The sequence below is a fragment of the Solanum tuberosum genome, unplaced genomic scaffold, assembly GCF_000226075.1.
Source record: "Solanum tuberosum cultivar DM 1-3 516 R44 unplaced genomic scaffold, SolTub_3.0 scf00020, whole genome shotgun sequence".
Lineage (NCBI taxonomy): Eukaryota > Viridiplantae > Streptophyta > Magnoliopsida > Solanales > Solanaceae > Solanum > Solanum tuberosum.
In genome coordinates, this window is record NW_006238946.1 from 351,335 (window position 1) to 364,793 (window position 13,459).

The following is a 13,459-nucleotide window of genomic DNA, read 5'->3' on the forward strand; positions in this document are numbered from 1 at the left end:
AATTTATTTATTTTATTTTAGTAATATATCCTTCAATTTTATAAATGTCTAAATCAATTGCTAGGATGAGCAGCCAATGAAACTGATCAGTCTTCAACTACCATTCATTTCTAGTATTTTCCATGAGCTCGATAGGAAACTTCCAATGGATTTGATCCCTATATATTAAAAAACCTTTATCTATTTTGTAATTTAACAGAGTAATATTTTTTTAAAAAAATTAACTGAGTAATAAATACTTAATGTTCTACATATTTTTTTTCCTTCCAAAAATGACTACAAGGATAATAATTCATTCCTTTTATGTAAACCTACTTTACCTGAGTTTTAATTTAATATTTATTTTATACTTATTCACCAACCCCGTTAGTTAACATGTACTAATATATCAGATTCACAAGTGATATTTCCCTTTTTGTTTTTCTGTTATTTCCCATCCTTAAATTACCGAATCAAAAGTAAAAATCCTGAGCATGTAATTAAACTTGCATATGCGTTTGGTTTGGAAAAAATATTTAAAACAATGTGGGATACAAGTTTGAAAAAAAATAATAATTTAGGGAGTTATTTTGAGTTGAGACCTATCCCAATTTTTGTTTCTGATGTTGCATTGCCCCATATTAAATTGTCCAATATGCTTCAAACGCCTATGTGTGTGAAGAATCCGCATCGAGGATAAAAGTGATGGGTTATATGCATCAGTTTTTGGGGTTGAGTTAAACCCCAATTCTAAATATGATATCGGAGCAAGACTCATCTCAAATTTTGTTTAGGATATTTGGGTCCCATATCAAGTCCCCCAATATGGTTTAGATGTCCAACCATAAGCATGAAAGTTTGTGTGAAGAGTCCACATCGACGGTAAAAGGGACGGGTGGACAATATTCACTTCTTGAACTAACTTTTGGGATCGACTTAAACCCAAACTTCATTTCTTTTAACACGTTCAACTATATCTATTTGTTCATTGATCAAATGCAATGCAGTAAATTAAACCTGGTAATTTAACATATTTTAGCTGCACAAGTTGTTTTTTTCTGCTACTAATGTACAATTTGTTTCGTATGAGGGGTTGTTCATCGTTAAAGGAAACCTTAACAGAACATTTTAAGTGAAATCTAAGCAAAATGTGGCCACGAATTCGAGGAAATAAAGAAAAGCAACTAAATCTTAGAAGTAAAATTAGCTCTAAGAATTAATAAGTCTCTGCAGAATCTTTATTACTTCACTCCATTTTGTATGTGTTTTTATCCTTAATAGAGGTGACATGAATCGATTCAACTTGTATATACTAATAAAATTATTTTTTTTGTTTACGCTATCAATATATTTTAACCTATCATATTTTTTATGTTACTAATCCGAGTTTTGATGAACGTTTACCCGTAATCATCTTTGAGAAAGAGAATTATAAGTATATGGAAACTATGGAAGTAAGTTAGAGAAATATGGTCCTTATTACATGCGTCCGCCTCAATATGCAATAGCACCAAACAGTGAAATTATCTCCTTTCTTTACGGTTAAGGTAAAGTTCATATACTAAGTACTAGGAGTATTTTAAATTCTTCTTTGAGTATATTCGCTTTAATTTTGAATTTAGCCTCTACGTCAGTCAATGGCTCACAAAATGTCTTCATCAGAATTTGCTTAAAAGCTTTGCAGTACTGCCCATTAGAATCATTTTCCACCTAATCTCTGTTACAACAAACTGAGAAAATTTGCCTTCTATCATTTCACTTGTATAAATATACCTCTAATTTACATCTTTCTTTCATCATCCAAACAGTTGTTCAATAGCTTCTAGCAAAGAAAATGGCAACGCGGACAACTTTGTTAGGTGTCCTTGCCTTTGGTTTTCTTTGTTTCATTTGTCTACCTGCTGAGGCTGCCCTTAAGAAATATCAATTTGATGTTGGTCTCTTCAATTTTAAAAATGTGCTTTTGTTTATTTTGGTTCTTAGCTACTGTTTGTTCTCTACACTAGCTCATGTGGCACCTTTTTTCGTCTTTTACAGGTTAAAGTGTCAAATGTGAGCAGATTGTGCCATGCAAAACAGATGGTTACAGTTAATGGAGGATTTCCGGGGCCAACTATATATGCTAGAGAAGGAGATAGAGTTCAAATCAATGTTACTAACTATGCACAATATAACTTGTCCATTCATTGGTAACAACATTAAATTTAGATGAAATTAATATTTTTTCTAAACTTTCAGGGGCTAAAACAGAATATTTTTGTTCTGATTCTTGCAGGCATGGTTTGAAACAATATCGCAATGGTTGGGCAGATGGTCCAGCTTACATAACTCAGTGCCCTATCCAGACAGGAAATAGCTATGTTTATGACTTCAATGTAACAGGACAAAGAGGTACCTTATGGTGGCATGCACATATTCTTTGGCTAAGGGCAACTGTCTATGGTGCAATAGTGATCATGCCACAACAAGGAACTCCCTTCCCTTTTCCTCAACCAGATAGGGAAGAAGTACTTGTACTAGGTGAGCGTTGGCACTCTTTAATATACATAGAATTCACCCCCGAAATTTCTTGTACTTCTCTTAGTGCAAAGCATAAATGGAACATGACATTTCTTATGTTTAAATTTTGATAGGAGAATGGTGGAATGCTGATGTTGAACAAGTTGAGAAACAAGGAAACGCATTAGGTTTACCTCCTAATATGTCTGATGCTCACACGATCAACGGAAAGCCAGGGCCTCTTTTTCCATGTTCTGAGAAACGTAAGAATTAAGATACTGATATTTGTTCAAGTATTCAAACCCTGTCGTATCAAAATAAATATGACTAGCAACAATGTTAGCATGTAAATCATACACATACTAACCATGATTCAATTACTTTCTCAGATACTTTTGCCATGGAAGTTGAAAAAGGAAAGACATACCTGTTGAGAATTATCAATGCTGCTCTCAATGATGAACTCTTTTTTGCCCTGGCTAATCATACCTTCACAGTGGTAGAAATTGATGCAGTCTACACGAAACCATTCACCACAGACGCCATTCTGATTGCACCAGGCCAGACTACAAATGTTCTGGTTCGCACCAACCAAGTTCCAGGAAGATACTTCATGGCTGCAAGGGCCTTCATGGACGCTCCAATCAGTGTGGATAACAAGACTGCCGCTGCTATATTCCAGTACAAGGGAATCCCAGAAACCGTGATTCCAAAACTTCCTACTTTGCCTGCACAAAATGACTCAGACTTTGCTTTGAGCTATAATTCTAAACTCAAAAGCTTAAATACTCCCAAATATCCAGCAAACGTTCCCCTAAATGTTGATCGACACCTCTTGTTAACAGTTGGCCTTGGGATAAATCCTTGTCCCACCTGTCTAAATGGAACTAGGCTAACAGCTTCTTTGAACAACATTTCCTTCATCATGCCAGAAACTGCACTTCTTCAGTCTCATTACTTCAACATTAAGGGTGTATACACTCCAGATTTCCCAGACAAACCACCTACTCCATTCAATTTTACAGGGGCACCCCTTACAGCCAACCTAAGGACAAATGTAGGCACTAGGATCAGCAAAATTGCTTTCAATTCTACTGTTGAAATAGTAGTCCAAGACACCAACTTGTTGTCGGTGGAATCACATCCTTTCCATCTCCATGGCTACAATTTCTTTGTGGTTGGAACTGGCATTGGAAACTTTGACCCCAAAAAAGATCCAGCAAAATACAACTTGAATGATCCTATAGAAAGAAATACTGTAGGTGTTCCAACTGGCGGTTGGACTGCTATTCGATTCAGGGCTGATAATCCAGGTACCTAGTTTTCAACCAAATTTTGTTAAAACTTTTCTATTGTTTTGAAAATTTATTGTTAACATATCCAATTTTTTGTGAAGGGGTCTGGTTCTTCCACTGTCATCTGGAGTTGCACACAGGCTGGGGACTGAAAACAGCATTTTTAGTGGAAAATGGACCAGGATTAGATCATAGTATTCTGCCTCCACCAAAGGACCTTCCATCATGCTAATTTCAAAAGGCTTTACTTTTATATGTCCAGATGGATTTCTTGTAAAAGTTTTACATAATTTGTTTTATTTTCCCATAAGGAAGCAAAATGCTTTGAAGATTATACACATTTTAGCCAGTGTGCATAGGAAAGATGTGCAAAATTGGAAAAATGAAGAAGGAGTTTTTATCCCAAGAATTTAAATGTAATTTGAGTTGTAATAAAGGTCCACACATAAAAATGTGATTTTGGGCTGTTGTTTTTTATGAACTTCCCTATCTACTTGGATTGAAATATAGTCTGTTAATACTACTTGACTTGACAGGTTTATCAATTATAGCAAACCTGAATTAGTACCTGCTATTTTAAGAAAAAGTCCTAAAATTTGAGTTCGATCATCCATCCATATATAAGAATTGCTAAGTCACCAACAAAACTGTGTAAATTTAGAGAAAAAGCCCACAATAATCCCTTTAAGTTTGAGAACAAAAAATTTATACGAGTGCACAAACAGTTCTTTGAGTATACAGACACTGAACGTTTAGTGAAATGGAAGTGTTAAAAAGTTGAACAGGAACTTAAGGAATAAGCGGAAGACATTACCAGAAAAACTAGAATTTTCGGTGAAATTCCATTAAAATTATACTCATCGTAATTATTTCTGATGGACTTTCTATTGAAAATTCTGATTTTTCTAGTAGTGCCTGAGTTGGAAAGTGATGCAAGTGAAATAGGGATTAATTTCATAGATATATAACTCTAGTTCTATGAAGAACTTTACCATGGTTTTTAGGGGGAGATTATACTAGCACTTTGAAGTATAAAACTTATCCTCAAATTTCAGTATTTGGGTGGATGCCTTTACAGAATTTATGTAATATTTCATCTGGTGAAATAACAAATAAAATTGAAAACATTAGTAACGTAGAACATCGTTTAAATGAAAGTGTACTGTATCTTTTTGGCAATTAAACACTCTTCATTACCAAAATGATCTTAAAAAGTGTACTACAATAATTTTACTGAATTTCACATATCTGTTAGTGGTTCATTTTACTCGTAAAATAGATTGATTGTGATTTTACCCCCAAAAAGTTATAGTGTTGGTAAGTCAGGACGGCTCTATATGTATTGAAAAATAAGTCACTTACTTTAGGCCTCCAAATTTAAAGATCCCATTAAAAAATACTAAGATTTTTACAAGTACTCTTAAAAATTAGAAAAAATTATATAGTTAGTTTCAATCTTTAGTTTAAGACTATACGATTCAAAAAATATTATTTATTTCTTATTAAACTTCAAACTCCATGTCAAGTCAAAATTAGACAAACAAATTGAAATGGAGAGAGTACTATTTACAAAACAAAATAATTTTTTCATATAGAAAGAGAAAACAAGTTTGCATCTCAAAATAATTTTTTAAAATATATATTTACAAACACTTTGCATTTTAAAAAAACTAGAATAACAGATTTTAAATTAAAAAAAAGTATTATTATTACTCAAAAATTTAAGAGATCCGATTTGTTTTTGATTTTAGGCCATGAAAGTGCTTGAGTCACCCCCAATTACAGTTCTGAGTTATCAAAATTATTTTTTTAGTTAACATACCATGCAAGGAAAAAAAAGTGAAGCGCCTAGTTGAGAGGATTAAATTAATGAATGAAGGTGGTATTTCAGTGTCATAGATAATAAAATTGAGTAGCCATAAAAACATATGTAAATGGTGATACTCATAGTAGGTTTACATGACTACAATAGCACAACGAACATTTATTTATTTTAGTAATAATATAATAATTTCTTTCCTTCCTATGTCTAAATCAATATGCTATTTTTTGACCAACCAATAAAACTGCCGTCAAAAAATATACCTACATTCTACATGCTAATTAACATGCACCTTCTTATACTATAGCTAGGGCAACTTCTTTCCTTTACCGTTAAGGTAAAGTTCATAAAACTAATTTATATTTTTCTTAGCTTGAATGTGGTGGATTTTGAATTTAGCCTCTACGTCAGTCAATGGCTTTAAAAATGTCTACATCTGTGTATTGCTTAAAGGCTTTGCAGTAACAGCACTACAGCAAATTGAAATACTTTTTGTACCTAATATATCTCTTCCCTTAACAAACTATATGACATTTCACTTGTATAAATACGCTTGTCTCATCCCATTCCACATACTTGTCATACACCTTTTAGCCAATTAAGGAAAATGGCAAAGCAGACAAGTTTTATAGGCTTACTTGTCTTTGGATTTCTCTGTTTCATTTGTCTACCTGTTGAGGCTGCCCTTAAGAAATATCAATTTGATGTTAGTGCTTTCAATTTTTGAACTTTGTTTACTTTTGGTTCTTTTCTTTTCATCATGGTAAACTTTCTGTGGTTTACAGGTGAAATTGTCAAATGTGAGCAGATTGTGCAATGCAAAACAAATGGTTACAGTAAATGGCGGATTTCCGGGGCCAACTATATATGCTAGAGAAGGAGATAGAGTTCAAATCAATGTTACTAACTATGTACAATATAACTTGTCCATCCATTGGTAAGATAAGCTAGAATTAGATGAAAATTGAAGTCTCAAAACTTTCAGGTGCTAAAACAGAATGTTTTTGTTCTGATTCTTGTAGGCATGGTTTGAAACAATATCGCAATGGTTGGGCAGACGGTCCAGCTTACATAACTCAATGCCCTATCCAGACAGGAAATAGCTATGTTTATGATTTCAATGTAACAGGACAAAGAGGAACCTTATGGTGGCATGCACATATTCTTTGGCTAAGGGCAACTGTCTATGGTGCAATAGTGATAATGCCACAACAAGGAACTCCCTTCCCTTTTCCTCAGCCAGATAGGGAAGAAGTGCTTGTTCTAGGTGAGCATTGACATTCGTTAATATATATAGTATTCATCCCCAAAATTTCTCAAAGTTCTCTTATGGCAAAGAATAAAAGAAAATGACAGCAATACTTCTATGTGATTGTGATGCAGGGGAATGGTGGAATGCTGATGTTGAAGCAGTCGAGAAACAAGGAAATGCCTTGGGTATTCCTCCTAATATGTCTGATGCTCACACGATTAACGGAAAGCCAGGGCCTCTTTTCCCATGTTCAGAGAAATGTAAGAATCAAGAAACTGATATTTACTAGAGTATTTCAATCATGTATGTTTGTTAGAGTATTTGCTTCCAACATAATTCAATATGTGAATTTCTTTTTCAGATACTTTTGCCATGGAAGTCGAAAAAGGAAAGACATACCTGTTGAGAATTATCAATGCTGCTCTCAATGATGAGCTCTTTTTTGCCCTGGCTAACCATACCTTCACAGTGGTAGAAATTGATGCAGTCTACACGAAACCATTCTCCACAGAGGCCATCCTGATAGCACCAGGCCAAACTACAAACGTTCTGGTTCGTGCAAACCAAGTTCCGGGAAGATACTTCATGGCTGCAAGGGCCTTCATGGATGCTCCAATCAGTGTGGATAACAAGACTGCCACTGCTATATTCCAGTACAAGGGAATCCCAGAAACGGTGCTGCCAAAACCTCCAACCTTGCCTGCACAAAATGACTCAGACTTTGCTTTGAGCTATAACTCTAAACTCAAAAGCCTAAATACTCCCAAATATCCAGCAAACGTCCCCCTAAATGTTGATCGGCACCTCTTGTTTACAGTTGGCCTAGGAATAAATCCTTGTCCTACCTGTCTAAATGGAACTAGGCTTACAGCTTCTCTGAACAACATTTCCTTTATCATGCCACAAACTGCACTTCTTCAGTCTCATTACTTCAACATTAAGGGTGTATACACTCCAGATTTCCCAGACAAACCACCTACTCCATTCAATTTTACAGGGGCACCCCTTACAGCCAACCTAAGGACAAATGTAGGCACTAGGATCAGCAAAATTGCTTTCAATTCTACTGTTGAAATAGTAGTCCAAGACACCAACTTGTTGTCGGTGGAATCACATCCTTTCCATCTCCATGGCTATAACTTCTTTGTGGTTGGAACTGGCATCGGAAACTTTGACCCCAAGAAAGATCCAGCAAAATACAACTTGATCGATCCTATAGAAAGAAATACTGTTGGTGTTCCTACTGGCGGTTGGACTGCTATTCGATTCAGGGCTGATAATCCAGGTACCTAGCTAGTTTTCGACCAAGTTTAGCAAATGTACTTTTTGCTATTGTTTTAAAATTTATTCTAAACATATCCAAATTTTTGTGAAGGGGTCTGGTTTTTCCACTGTCATCTGGAGTTGCATACAGGCTGGGGACTGAAAACGGCATTTTTAGTGGAAGATGGACCAGGATCAGATCATAATGTTCTGCCTCCACCAAAGGATCTTCCAACCTGCTAATTTCACAAGGCTTTCTGTTTTCTGTACAAATGTATTTTGTGTGCAGGTTTTCAATTTGCTTCATGCACCATAAGGAAGCAAAGGCTTCAAGGATCATACAAATTTAGAAAGGAATTTCCATCCAGAAAATTAAAGGAATTCGTTTGTAGTTTGAGCTGTCATAAACTTCCACACATAAAAATGTGGTTTTGGATTGTTTTTTTTCTTTTGTTGTCAAATTGGATTGTGTTTTCATGAACTTCCCTAATTCGTTGAATACCTATCATTGAATTGAAATATGTTTGTTGATACTTGCTTTTGATTTGTCTCTAACTAACCTATATGACAAAGATTCAAGTCGTGCAATCAATCATTAATGTTTTTGTCACGATACCAAATATTACCATTTGGATTTATCAACTATAGCAAACCTGAATTAATCCAGTTAAGCACCTGGAAACCTATGGCTAACGAGAAGTCCTAAAATATTTCGACTACCCCTTTTAAGAAAATGCAAAGAAACGACAAAATCAAGAAAACCAAACATCCTAGCTACTTTGTTAAAGCAAAAAAAAAAACAGCAGAAAAGGACATCTTAATTTCCTGGGTGGCATTTGATGGGTTTGGGAGACAAAGTTTTTGACTTTGGCTTTTGAAAAATAATTTGCAACCACTCTTAAGAACATAAACATTAAAATGGGTGAAAAATTATGACAGACAACTAAACAAATATTCAACTATAAATAGAAAAAATTGGCTTACAATTATGGTCAAATGGGATTACTTTTCTTTAAAATCAATTTCTTCAATAAATATTCAAAACAATAAAAGCAAAAGAAAAAAAAAGAATATTCGAAGTTATTGTAAAGGCACAATATCCAGTTAAGTAGTTCAGTGGACAACAAGGACTGCACAGACTACAGAGCAATAAAAAGAGAACAATTTTCCAGTTGAAAGCAAAAAGGACTAACCTTTTTGCAAATCCTTTGTAATTTTGCCATCAAATAGAAGATGGCAGCATTGTCTATGACCTGGTCTTGCTCTCCCTTAACCTCCTCAAAATTTCGGCGAGTTAACCGGTGAGTTTCACCGTCATTTTTTCATCTCTCTATCATAGTTTTTGGGTATATCTTCTTCTTTCATTTCACCCATTTATCAATCAATTTTCTGCTACCCATCTAGTGATTGATTTTTCAAAAATACAATCTTTTTTACTTTGTAAGTTTGAAAAATGCGATCTTTTTAATTGGGGTTTTGTGTTTGATGAGAAATTGGCTGAATTGACGGATTGCGGTTGGTTACAGATACTCAGGGATGACATTTGCAAGTGTTAAATCTACTGAAGGGTTGGGAAATTTACCCAAGGTCGTTTTGACTTCTCCTCATGGAAGGTACACATTCTTAGTTTTTAATTGATGATTCTGGAGGTATGATGGTAAATTTGCTGGTTAACAAGTAGGACTGTAAGAAATAATTGTGGCAAAAGAAGTCGGCAGTTTGATATTGAACCTTAATACCAGACCTTAATGGTACTACATTATGCAGAAAAGATATAATCTTGAAAGATTAAATATTAGTATTACCTTTGTTTCAATTTGTTTGTCTTGTTTTAACTTGACACGGAATTTAAGAAAGTAAAAAAAGATACTTGATAAAATGTTCTTTTATCTCGTGACCTTAAACGTGTCATGTTAAAAATTAGAATTAAAGAGTTGCCAAAAAAGGAAAGAGACATACTTTCTCACAAATGGATTATGTAATGAGTTGGATGGGGAAGATCTTCCAAGTTCTTCATGTTGAACTGATCCCGATCTGGACCAAAAGCTAGTTGCTCTAGAAACAAAAGTGATGTCTGATGATGCTATCAGCTGTTTATCACTGATATTAGTGGTACTGCATTAGTCATTCTGATGGCAATATCATTTGTTGAGTAATGCAGCAATGCATACTTCCTATTGCTTCACAAGTCCAAAATACTGGGTTTGTACTATGTAGAGATATTGAATAGGCACATCAAAAATGTTCCTGGGTACTTACCTGAAAACTGGCTTATGTGGTCGATTGGCTGAAAGTCCTTCTTTCCTTCATTTTGCAGTGAGGCTGAGCTATATCTATTTGGAGCTTGTGTCACATCTTGGAAAGTAGACAGTAAAGATCTACTTTTTGTTCGACCAGATGCTGTATTCAATGGTCAGAAACCAATCAGGTCATCAGCCAGTTTTCAAGTTTTAGAATTTGGTCACAATTATATTTGCTCTTTTAAACAGCTGAAACTTGAGCTTTCTTCTTCCTCAACACAGTCGAGCACGTTTGATGATTAACATTCACCTGACAAGAAGCATTTTTCTTTACTTTTGTTAAAGCTGCAGTATCATCAATCTTTTACTATCTCTACCTTTAAAATTTAAAATTGGAATGAACTAAAGAGGTTATATCACCTTCCTTACTAACTATTTTACATTGTACAGTGGAGGAATACCACATTGTTTCCCACAATTTGGACCTGGCCCAATTCAGCAGGTAAATTACTTCTCATGTTTCAATGAATATAGTTGAGAGGTAGCATTTCTTAATTGAGAAGCACCTCCTTTACAAAAGCATCAAGTGACAGTTTCTTCTGCCAATGCACTCTAGCCCTCAGCTACATGCTAGAAAAATAGTTATGCTACATGCCAGAAAAATAGTTATAGCTCCACTTACAGTTCTATTGGTAATTGCGTGATGCAATACCTTAACTTATTCTTGAATATTTCATGCTATCTGATCAGTTTCTGAATGCTGGTTTTGAGTCTTAAATATGCTCATCTGGTTGACAGCACGGATTTGGAAGGAACATGAATTGGTCCCTTGTTAGTTCTGAAAATGTGGAGGAGAAACCTGTTGTTACTGTGGAGCTAAGGGATGGCCCTTACAGCCGTGCAATGTGGGACTATAGTTTCCATGCTCTTTACAAGGTTCGAGTAGTAGTCATTTATCTTTCGCCTTTCCAATCAAAATATTGAACTTGTTTCTCAAATCACTTCTGTAGCTAATTAGAGTCACTGACAGCTAAACTGGACGAATACCTGTTTGAGTATACAGAAGGGTGAAAGCTAATGACAGATCCATGGGGGGAATACCCAGCTACTGTTGCAGCTACAAATAATGTTTCCCTATGTTAATTTGTAACTTTTCAGAAGTAACTACATAGAATGTGCTAATCCCCCCTTTCCCTACATATATTAACCCACAACTTTTCAAATCCAAGCCCTATAATTGGGTATGTGACCTTTTGTTGTAAAGAAATTTGATAAAGGACTCTCATTTACATACCTTGGTATAGTACCTATTTGATTTGATAGATGTTTATGCTATACCTTCCGCTCTCTCATAGTTACAAGGAAGATTCTTTTGATCATGTGTGGTACATGATAAAACTTCTAATTTCTCATTTTGCAATTGCTTGCAGATCACTCTTGATAAGAAGACCCTCTCAACGGAACTCATAGTTAAAAATACTGACAACAAACCATTTTCATTCACTACTGCACTGCATACTTACTTCAGCGTAAGTATTTCTCTGGCAACTTGTGCGTGGAAATTTCCATAGTTTGAGTGCATCTCCTAAAACTCTTAAAATTTATCAGGAATTCAAGACCTGTCCAATTATGTGCTAATAAATAATCCTGTTCTGCTGTCTCACTCTTCAAGTCAAATAGGCCTCTCTTTTTCCTTTTATTTTTTCTTTTACCTCAAGCATTTTGGCTCCATAGGTGATGGAGGTTAACTCATTTCCTTAGAATTTCATAATCTTTGGGGTAAAATTGATTCACGATCATCGTTGAGATTGTTATCCACTAAAAAAAGAATATTTTATCATCTAATATTCTCTTCTTCAGGCTTCTGTAACAGGTGCATCAGTTAGTGGTTTAAAAGGTTGCAAAACTCTAAACAAGGTTCCTGATCCCACAAACCCTGTCGAGGGAAAGGAGGAAAGGTCAGTATAAGATCTCAAATAGATCAAGAAATTGTCATTCTCTTCTCCCAGAACATACTTATTATCTTAAAGAATTCATGACTGCTATTGAGAATCTACATTCTCTGCAAACGTATGTTTCTCCGGGAGATGTCTGGTTGGGCTTTATATTTTTATCATCGAGCCAGGTTAATACTCTTCTTAATGATAAACTATGATAATTACAAATGCACATACAAACACTCACATTTCTAGAATTTACTTATACTTTAGCACTAGTTTGTCGTCAAGGACATTTAAAAAATGATACGATTCTAGTACATGCATATAGGTCATTCTCTCAAGAACCTAATCCTCATTCTGATAATTTTACCTGTTTCAGGGATGTGGTGACATTTCCTGGATTTGTAGACTGTGTTTATCTTGATGCACCTAGCGAGTTACAACTAGATAATGGTTTGGGTGATAAGATATCTATCAAAAACACCAAGTGAGTTACTAGTACCCAGCCACATTGCCGTAATGCAGTTTATTAAAGAACTATCTAGCCCCTCCTAGTTGTCTAATTTAGCAAGTTGGTTGTGTTTTGTATGTGCAGTTGGTCTGATGCTGTTCTATGGAACCCTCATTTGACCATGGAACAAAGCTATAAAGATTTTGTTTGTGTTGAAAATGCCAAGGTATTTACAATGAATCTCTCTGTATTTCTAAATTGACGTGTGTGATTAGATTTCTGTGTCCCATTTACTTTGAGGTGCCACGTGTGATCTCTTCATACATTTGATCAAATTGCTAACAAGTATCCTATTGTCTGTCGAATTGCGTGGTCTTTCCTCTTACTTGTGGTTGAGAAGATTCAAATGCTTGACCTAATATGCAATTGATTCATTTTTTTTGGTGTGTTTTCCCTTGGTTCATATCAGATTGGAACAGTTCAGCTTGAACCAGAGCAATCTTGGACGGCTGTACAACATCTAACTGTTGCTTAAAGATACCTCCCGGAAGAGAAATCAACTTTTTGGAGAAACTCTCCCCTGCTTTTCAATTTAAAAGACTCTCTTGAGAAAATGATTGAAAATGGCAATACAAAATAAAGAATAATGTTGTATCTCACATGACCTGCATTTCATAGCAGTTAGAGTGTTCAAGTGATATTTTCATCTTCTTTCCCA

The 13,459-nt window shown here is 35.0% G+C and overlaps 3 protein-coding genes across 4 annotated transcripts; all 3 read left to right on the forward strand.

Annotated features, from left to right (window-relative positions):
* The first annotated feature begins 1,787 nt into the window (after nucleotides 1–1,787).
* On the forward strand, nucleotides 1,788–4,294 carry LOC102584221 (laccase-11-like). Its single transcript, XM_006340575.2, has 6 exons — nucleotides 1,788–1,912; nucleotides 2,017–2,168; nucleotides 2,255–2,499; nucleotides 2,613–2,741; nucleotides 2,868–3,791; nucleotides 3,875–4,294. Exons 1-6 carry the CDS (start codon nucleotides 1,814–1,816, stop codon nucleotides 4,003–4,005), a joined length of 1,680 nt encoding a protein of 559 aa, XP_006340637.1. The 5' UTR covers nucleotides 1,788–1,813; the 3' UTR covers nucleotides 4,006–4,294.
* A 1,862-nt stretch (nucleotides 4,295–6,156) lies between these two features.
* On the forward strand, nucleotides 6,157–8,622 carry LOC102584560 (laccase-11-like). Of its 2 annotated transcripts, XM_006340576.2 has the most exons (7): nucleotides 6,157–6,301; nucleotides 6,381–6,532; nucleotides 6,618–6,862; nucleotides 6,979–7,107; nucleotides 7,209–8,132; nucleotides 8,223–8,369; nucleotides 8,400–8,622. In XM_006340576.2, exons 1-6 carry the CDS (start codon nucleotides 6,203–6,205, stop codon nucleotides 8,351–8,353), a joined length of 1,680 nt encoding a protein of 559 aa, XP_006340638.1. In that variant the 5' UTR covers nucleotides 6,157–6,202; the 3' UTR covers nucleotides 8,354–8,369; nucleotides 8,400–8,622. The 2 variants fall into 2 exon arrangements, with proteins under 2 accessions (XP_006340638.1, XP_015159950.1); XM_015304464.1 differs by having other exon boundaries at nucleotides 8,223–8,622.
* Nucleotides 8,623–9,195: 573 nt separating this feature from the next.
* LOC102584885 (putative glucose-6-phosphate 1-epimerase) lies at nucleotides 9,196–13,447 on the forward strand. Its single transcript, XM_006340577.2, has 10 exons — nucleotides 9,196–9,411; nucleotides 9,637–9,723; nucleotides 10,428–10,538; nucleotides 10,801–10,852; nucleotides 11,149–11,286; nucleotides 11,781–11,879; nucleotides 12,211–12,308; nucleotides 12,670–12,777; nucleotides 12,886–12,967; nucleotides 13,211–13,447. The coding sequence occupies exons 1-10, from the start codon at nucleotides 9,344–9,346 to the stop codon at nucleotides 13,274–13,276; spliced, it is 909 nt and encodes a 302-aa protein (XP_006340639.1). The 5' UTR covers nucleotides 9,196–9,343; the 3' UTR covers nucleotides 13,277–13,447.
* The last annotated feature ends 12 nt before the right edge of the window (nucleotides 13,448–13,459 follow it).

Bases quoted from the DNA above. Each gene is read 5' to 3' on its own strand.
- LOC102584221 (XM_006340575.2), top strand. From the start codon at position 1,814: ATGGCAACGCGGACAACTTTGTTAGGTGTCCTTGCCTTTGGTTTTCTT. The intron at 2,500-2,612 runs GTGAGCGTTGGC...AAATTTTGATAG, and splicing joins GGAAGAAGTACTTGTACTAG to GAGAATGGTGGAATGCTGAT. The intron at 3,792-3,874 runs GTACCTAGTTTT...TTTTTTGTGAAG, and splicing joins ATTCAGGGCTGATAATCCAG to GGGTCTGGTTCTTCCACTGT.
- LOC102584560 (XM_015304464.1), top strand. From the start codon at position 6,203: ATGGCAAAGCAGACAAGTTTTATAGGCTTACTTGTCTTTGGATTTCTC. The intron at 6,863-6,978 runs GTGAGCATTGAC...ATTGTGATGCAG, and splicing joins GGAAGAAGTGCTTGTTCTAG to GGGAATGGTGGAATGCTGAT. The intron at 7,108-7,208 runs GTAAGAATCAAG...TTTCTTTTTCAG, and splicing joins TTTCCCATGTTCAGAGAAAT to ATACTTTTGCCATGGAAGTC.
- LOC102584885 (XM_006340577.2), top strand. From the start codon at position 9,344: ATGGCAGCATTGTCTATGACCTGGTCTTGCTCTCCCTTAACCTCCTCA. The intron at 9,412-9,636 runs GTGAGTTTCACC...GGTTGGTTACAG, and splicing joins AAATTTCGGCGAGTTAACCG to ATACTCAGGGATGACATTTG. The intron at 11,287-11,780 runs GTTCGAGTAGTA...AATTGCTTGCAG, and splicing joins GTTTCCATGCTCTTTACAAG to ATCACTCTTGATAAGAAGAC.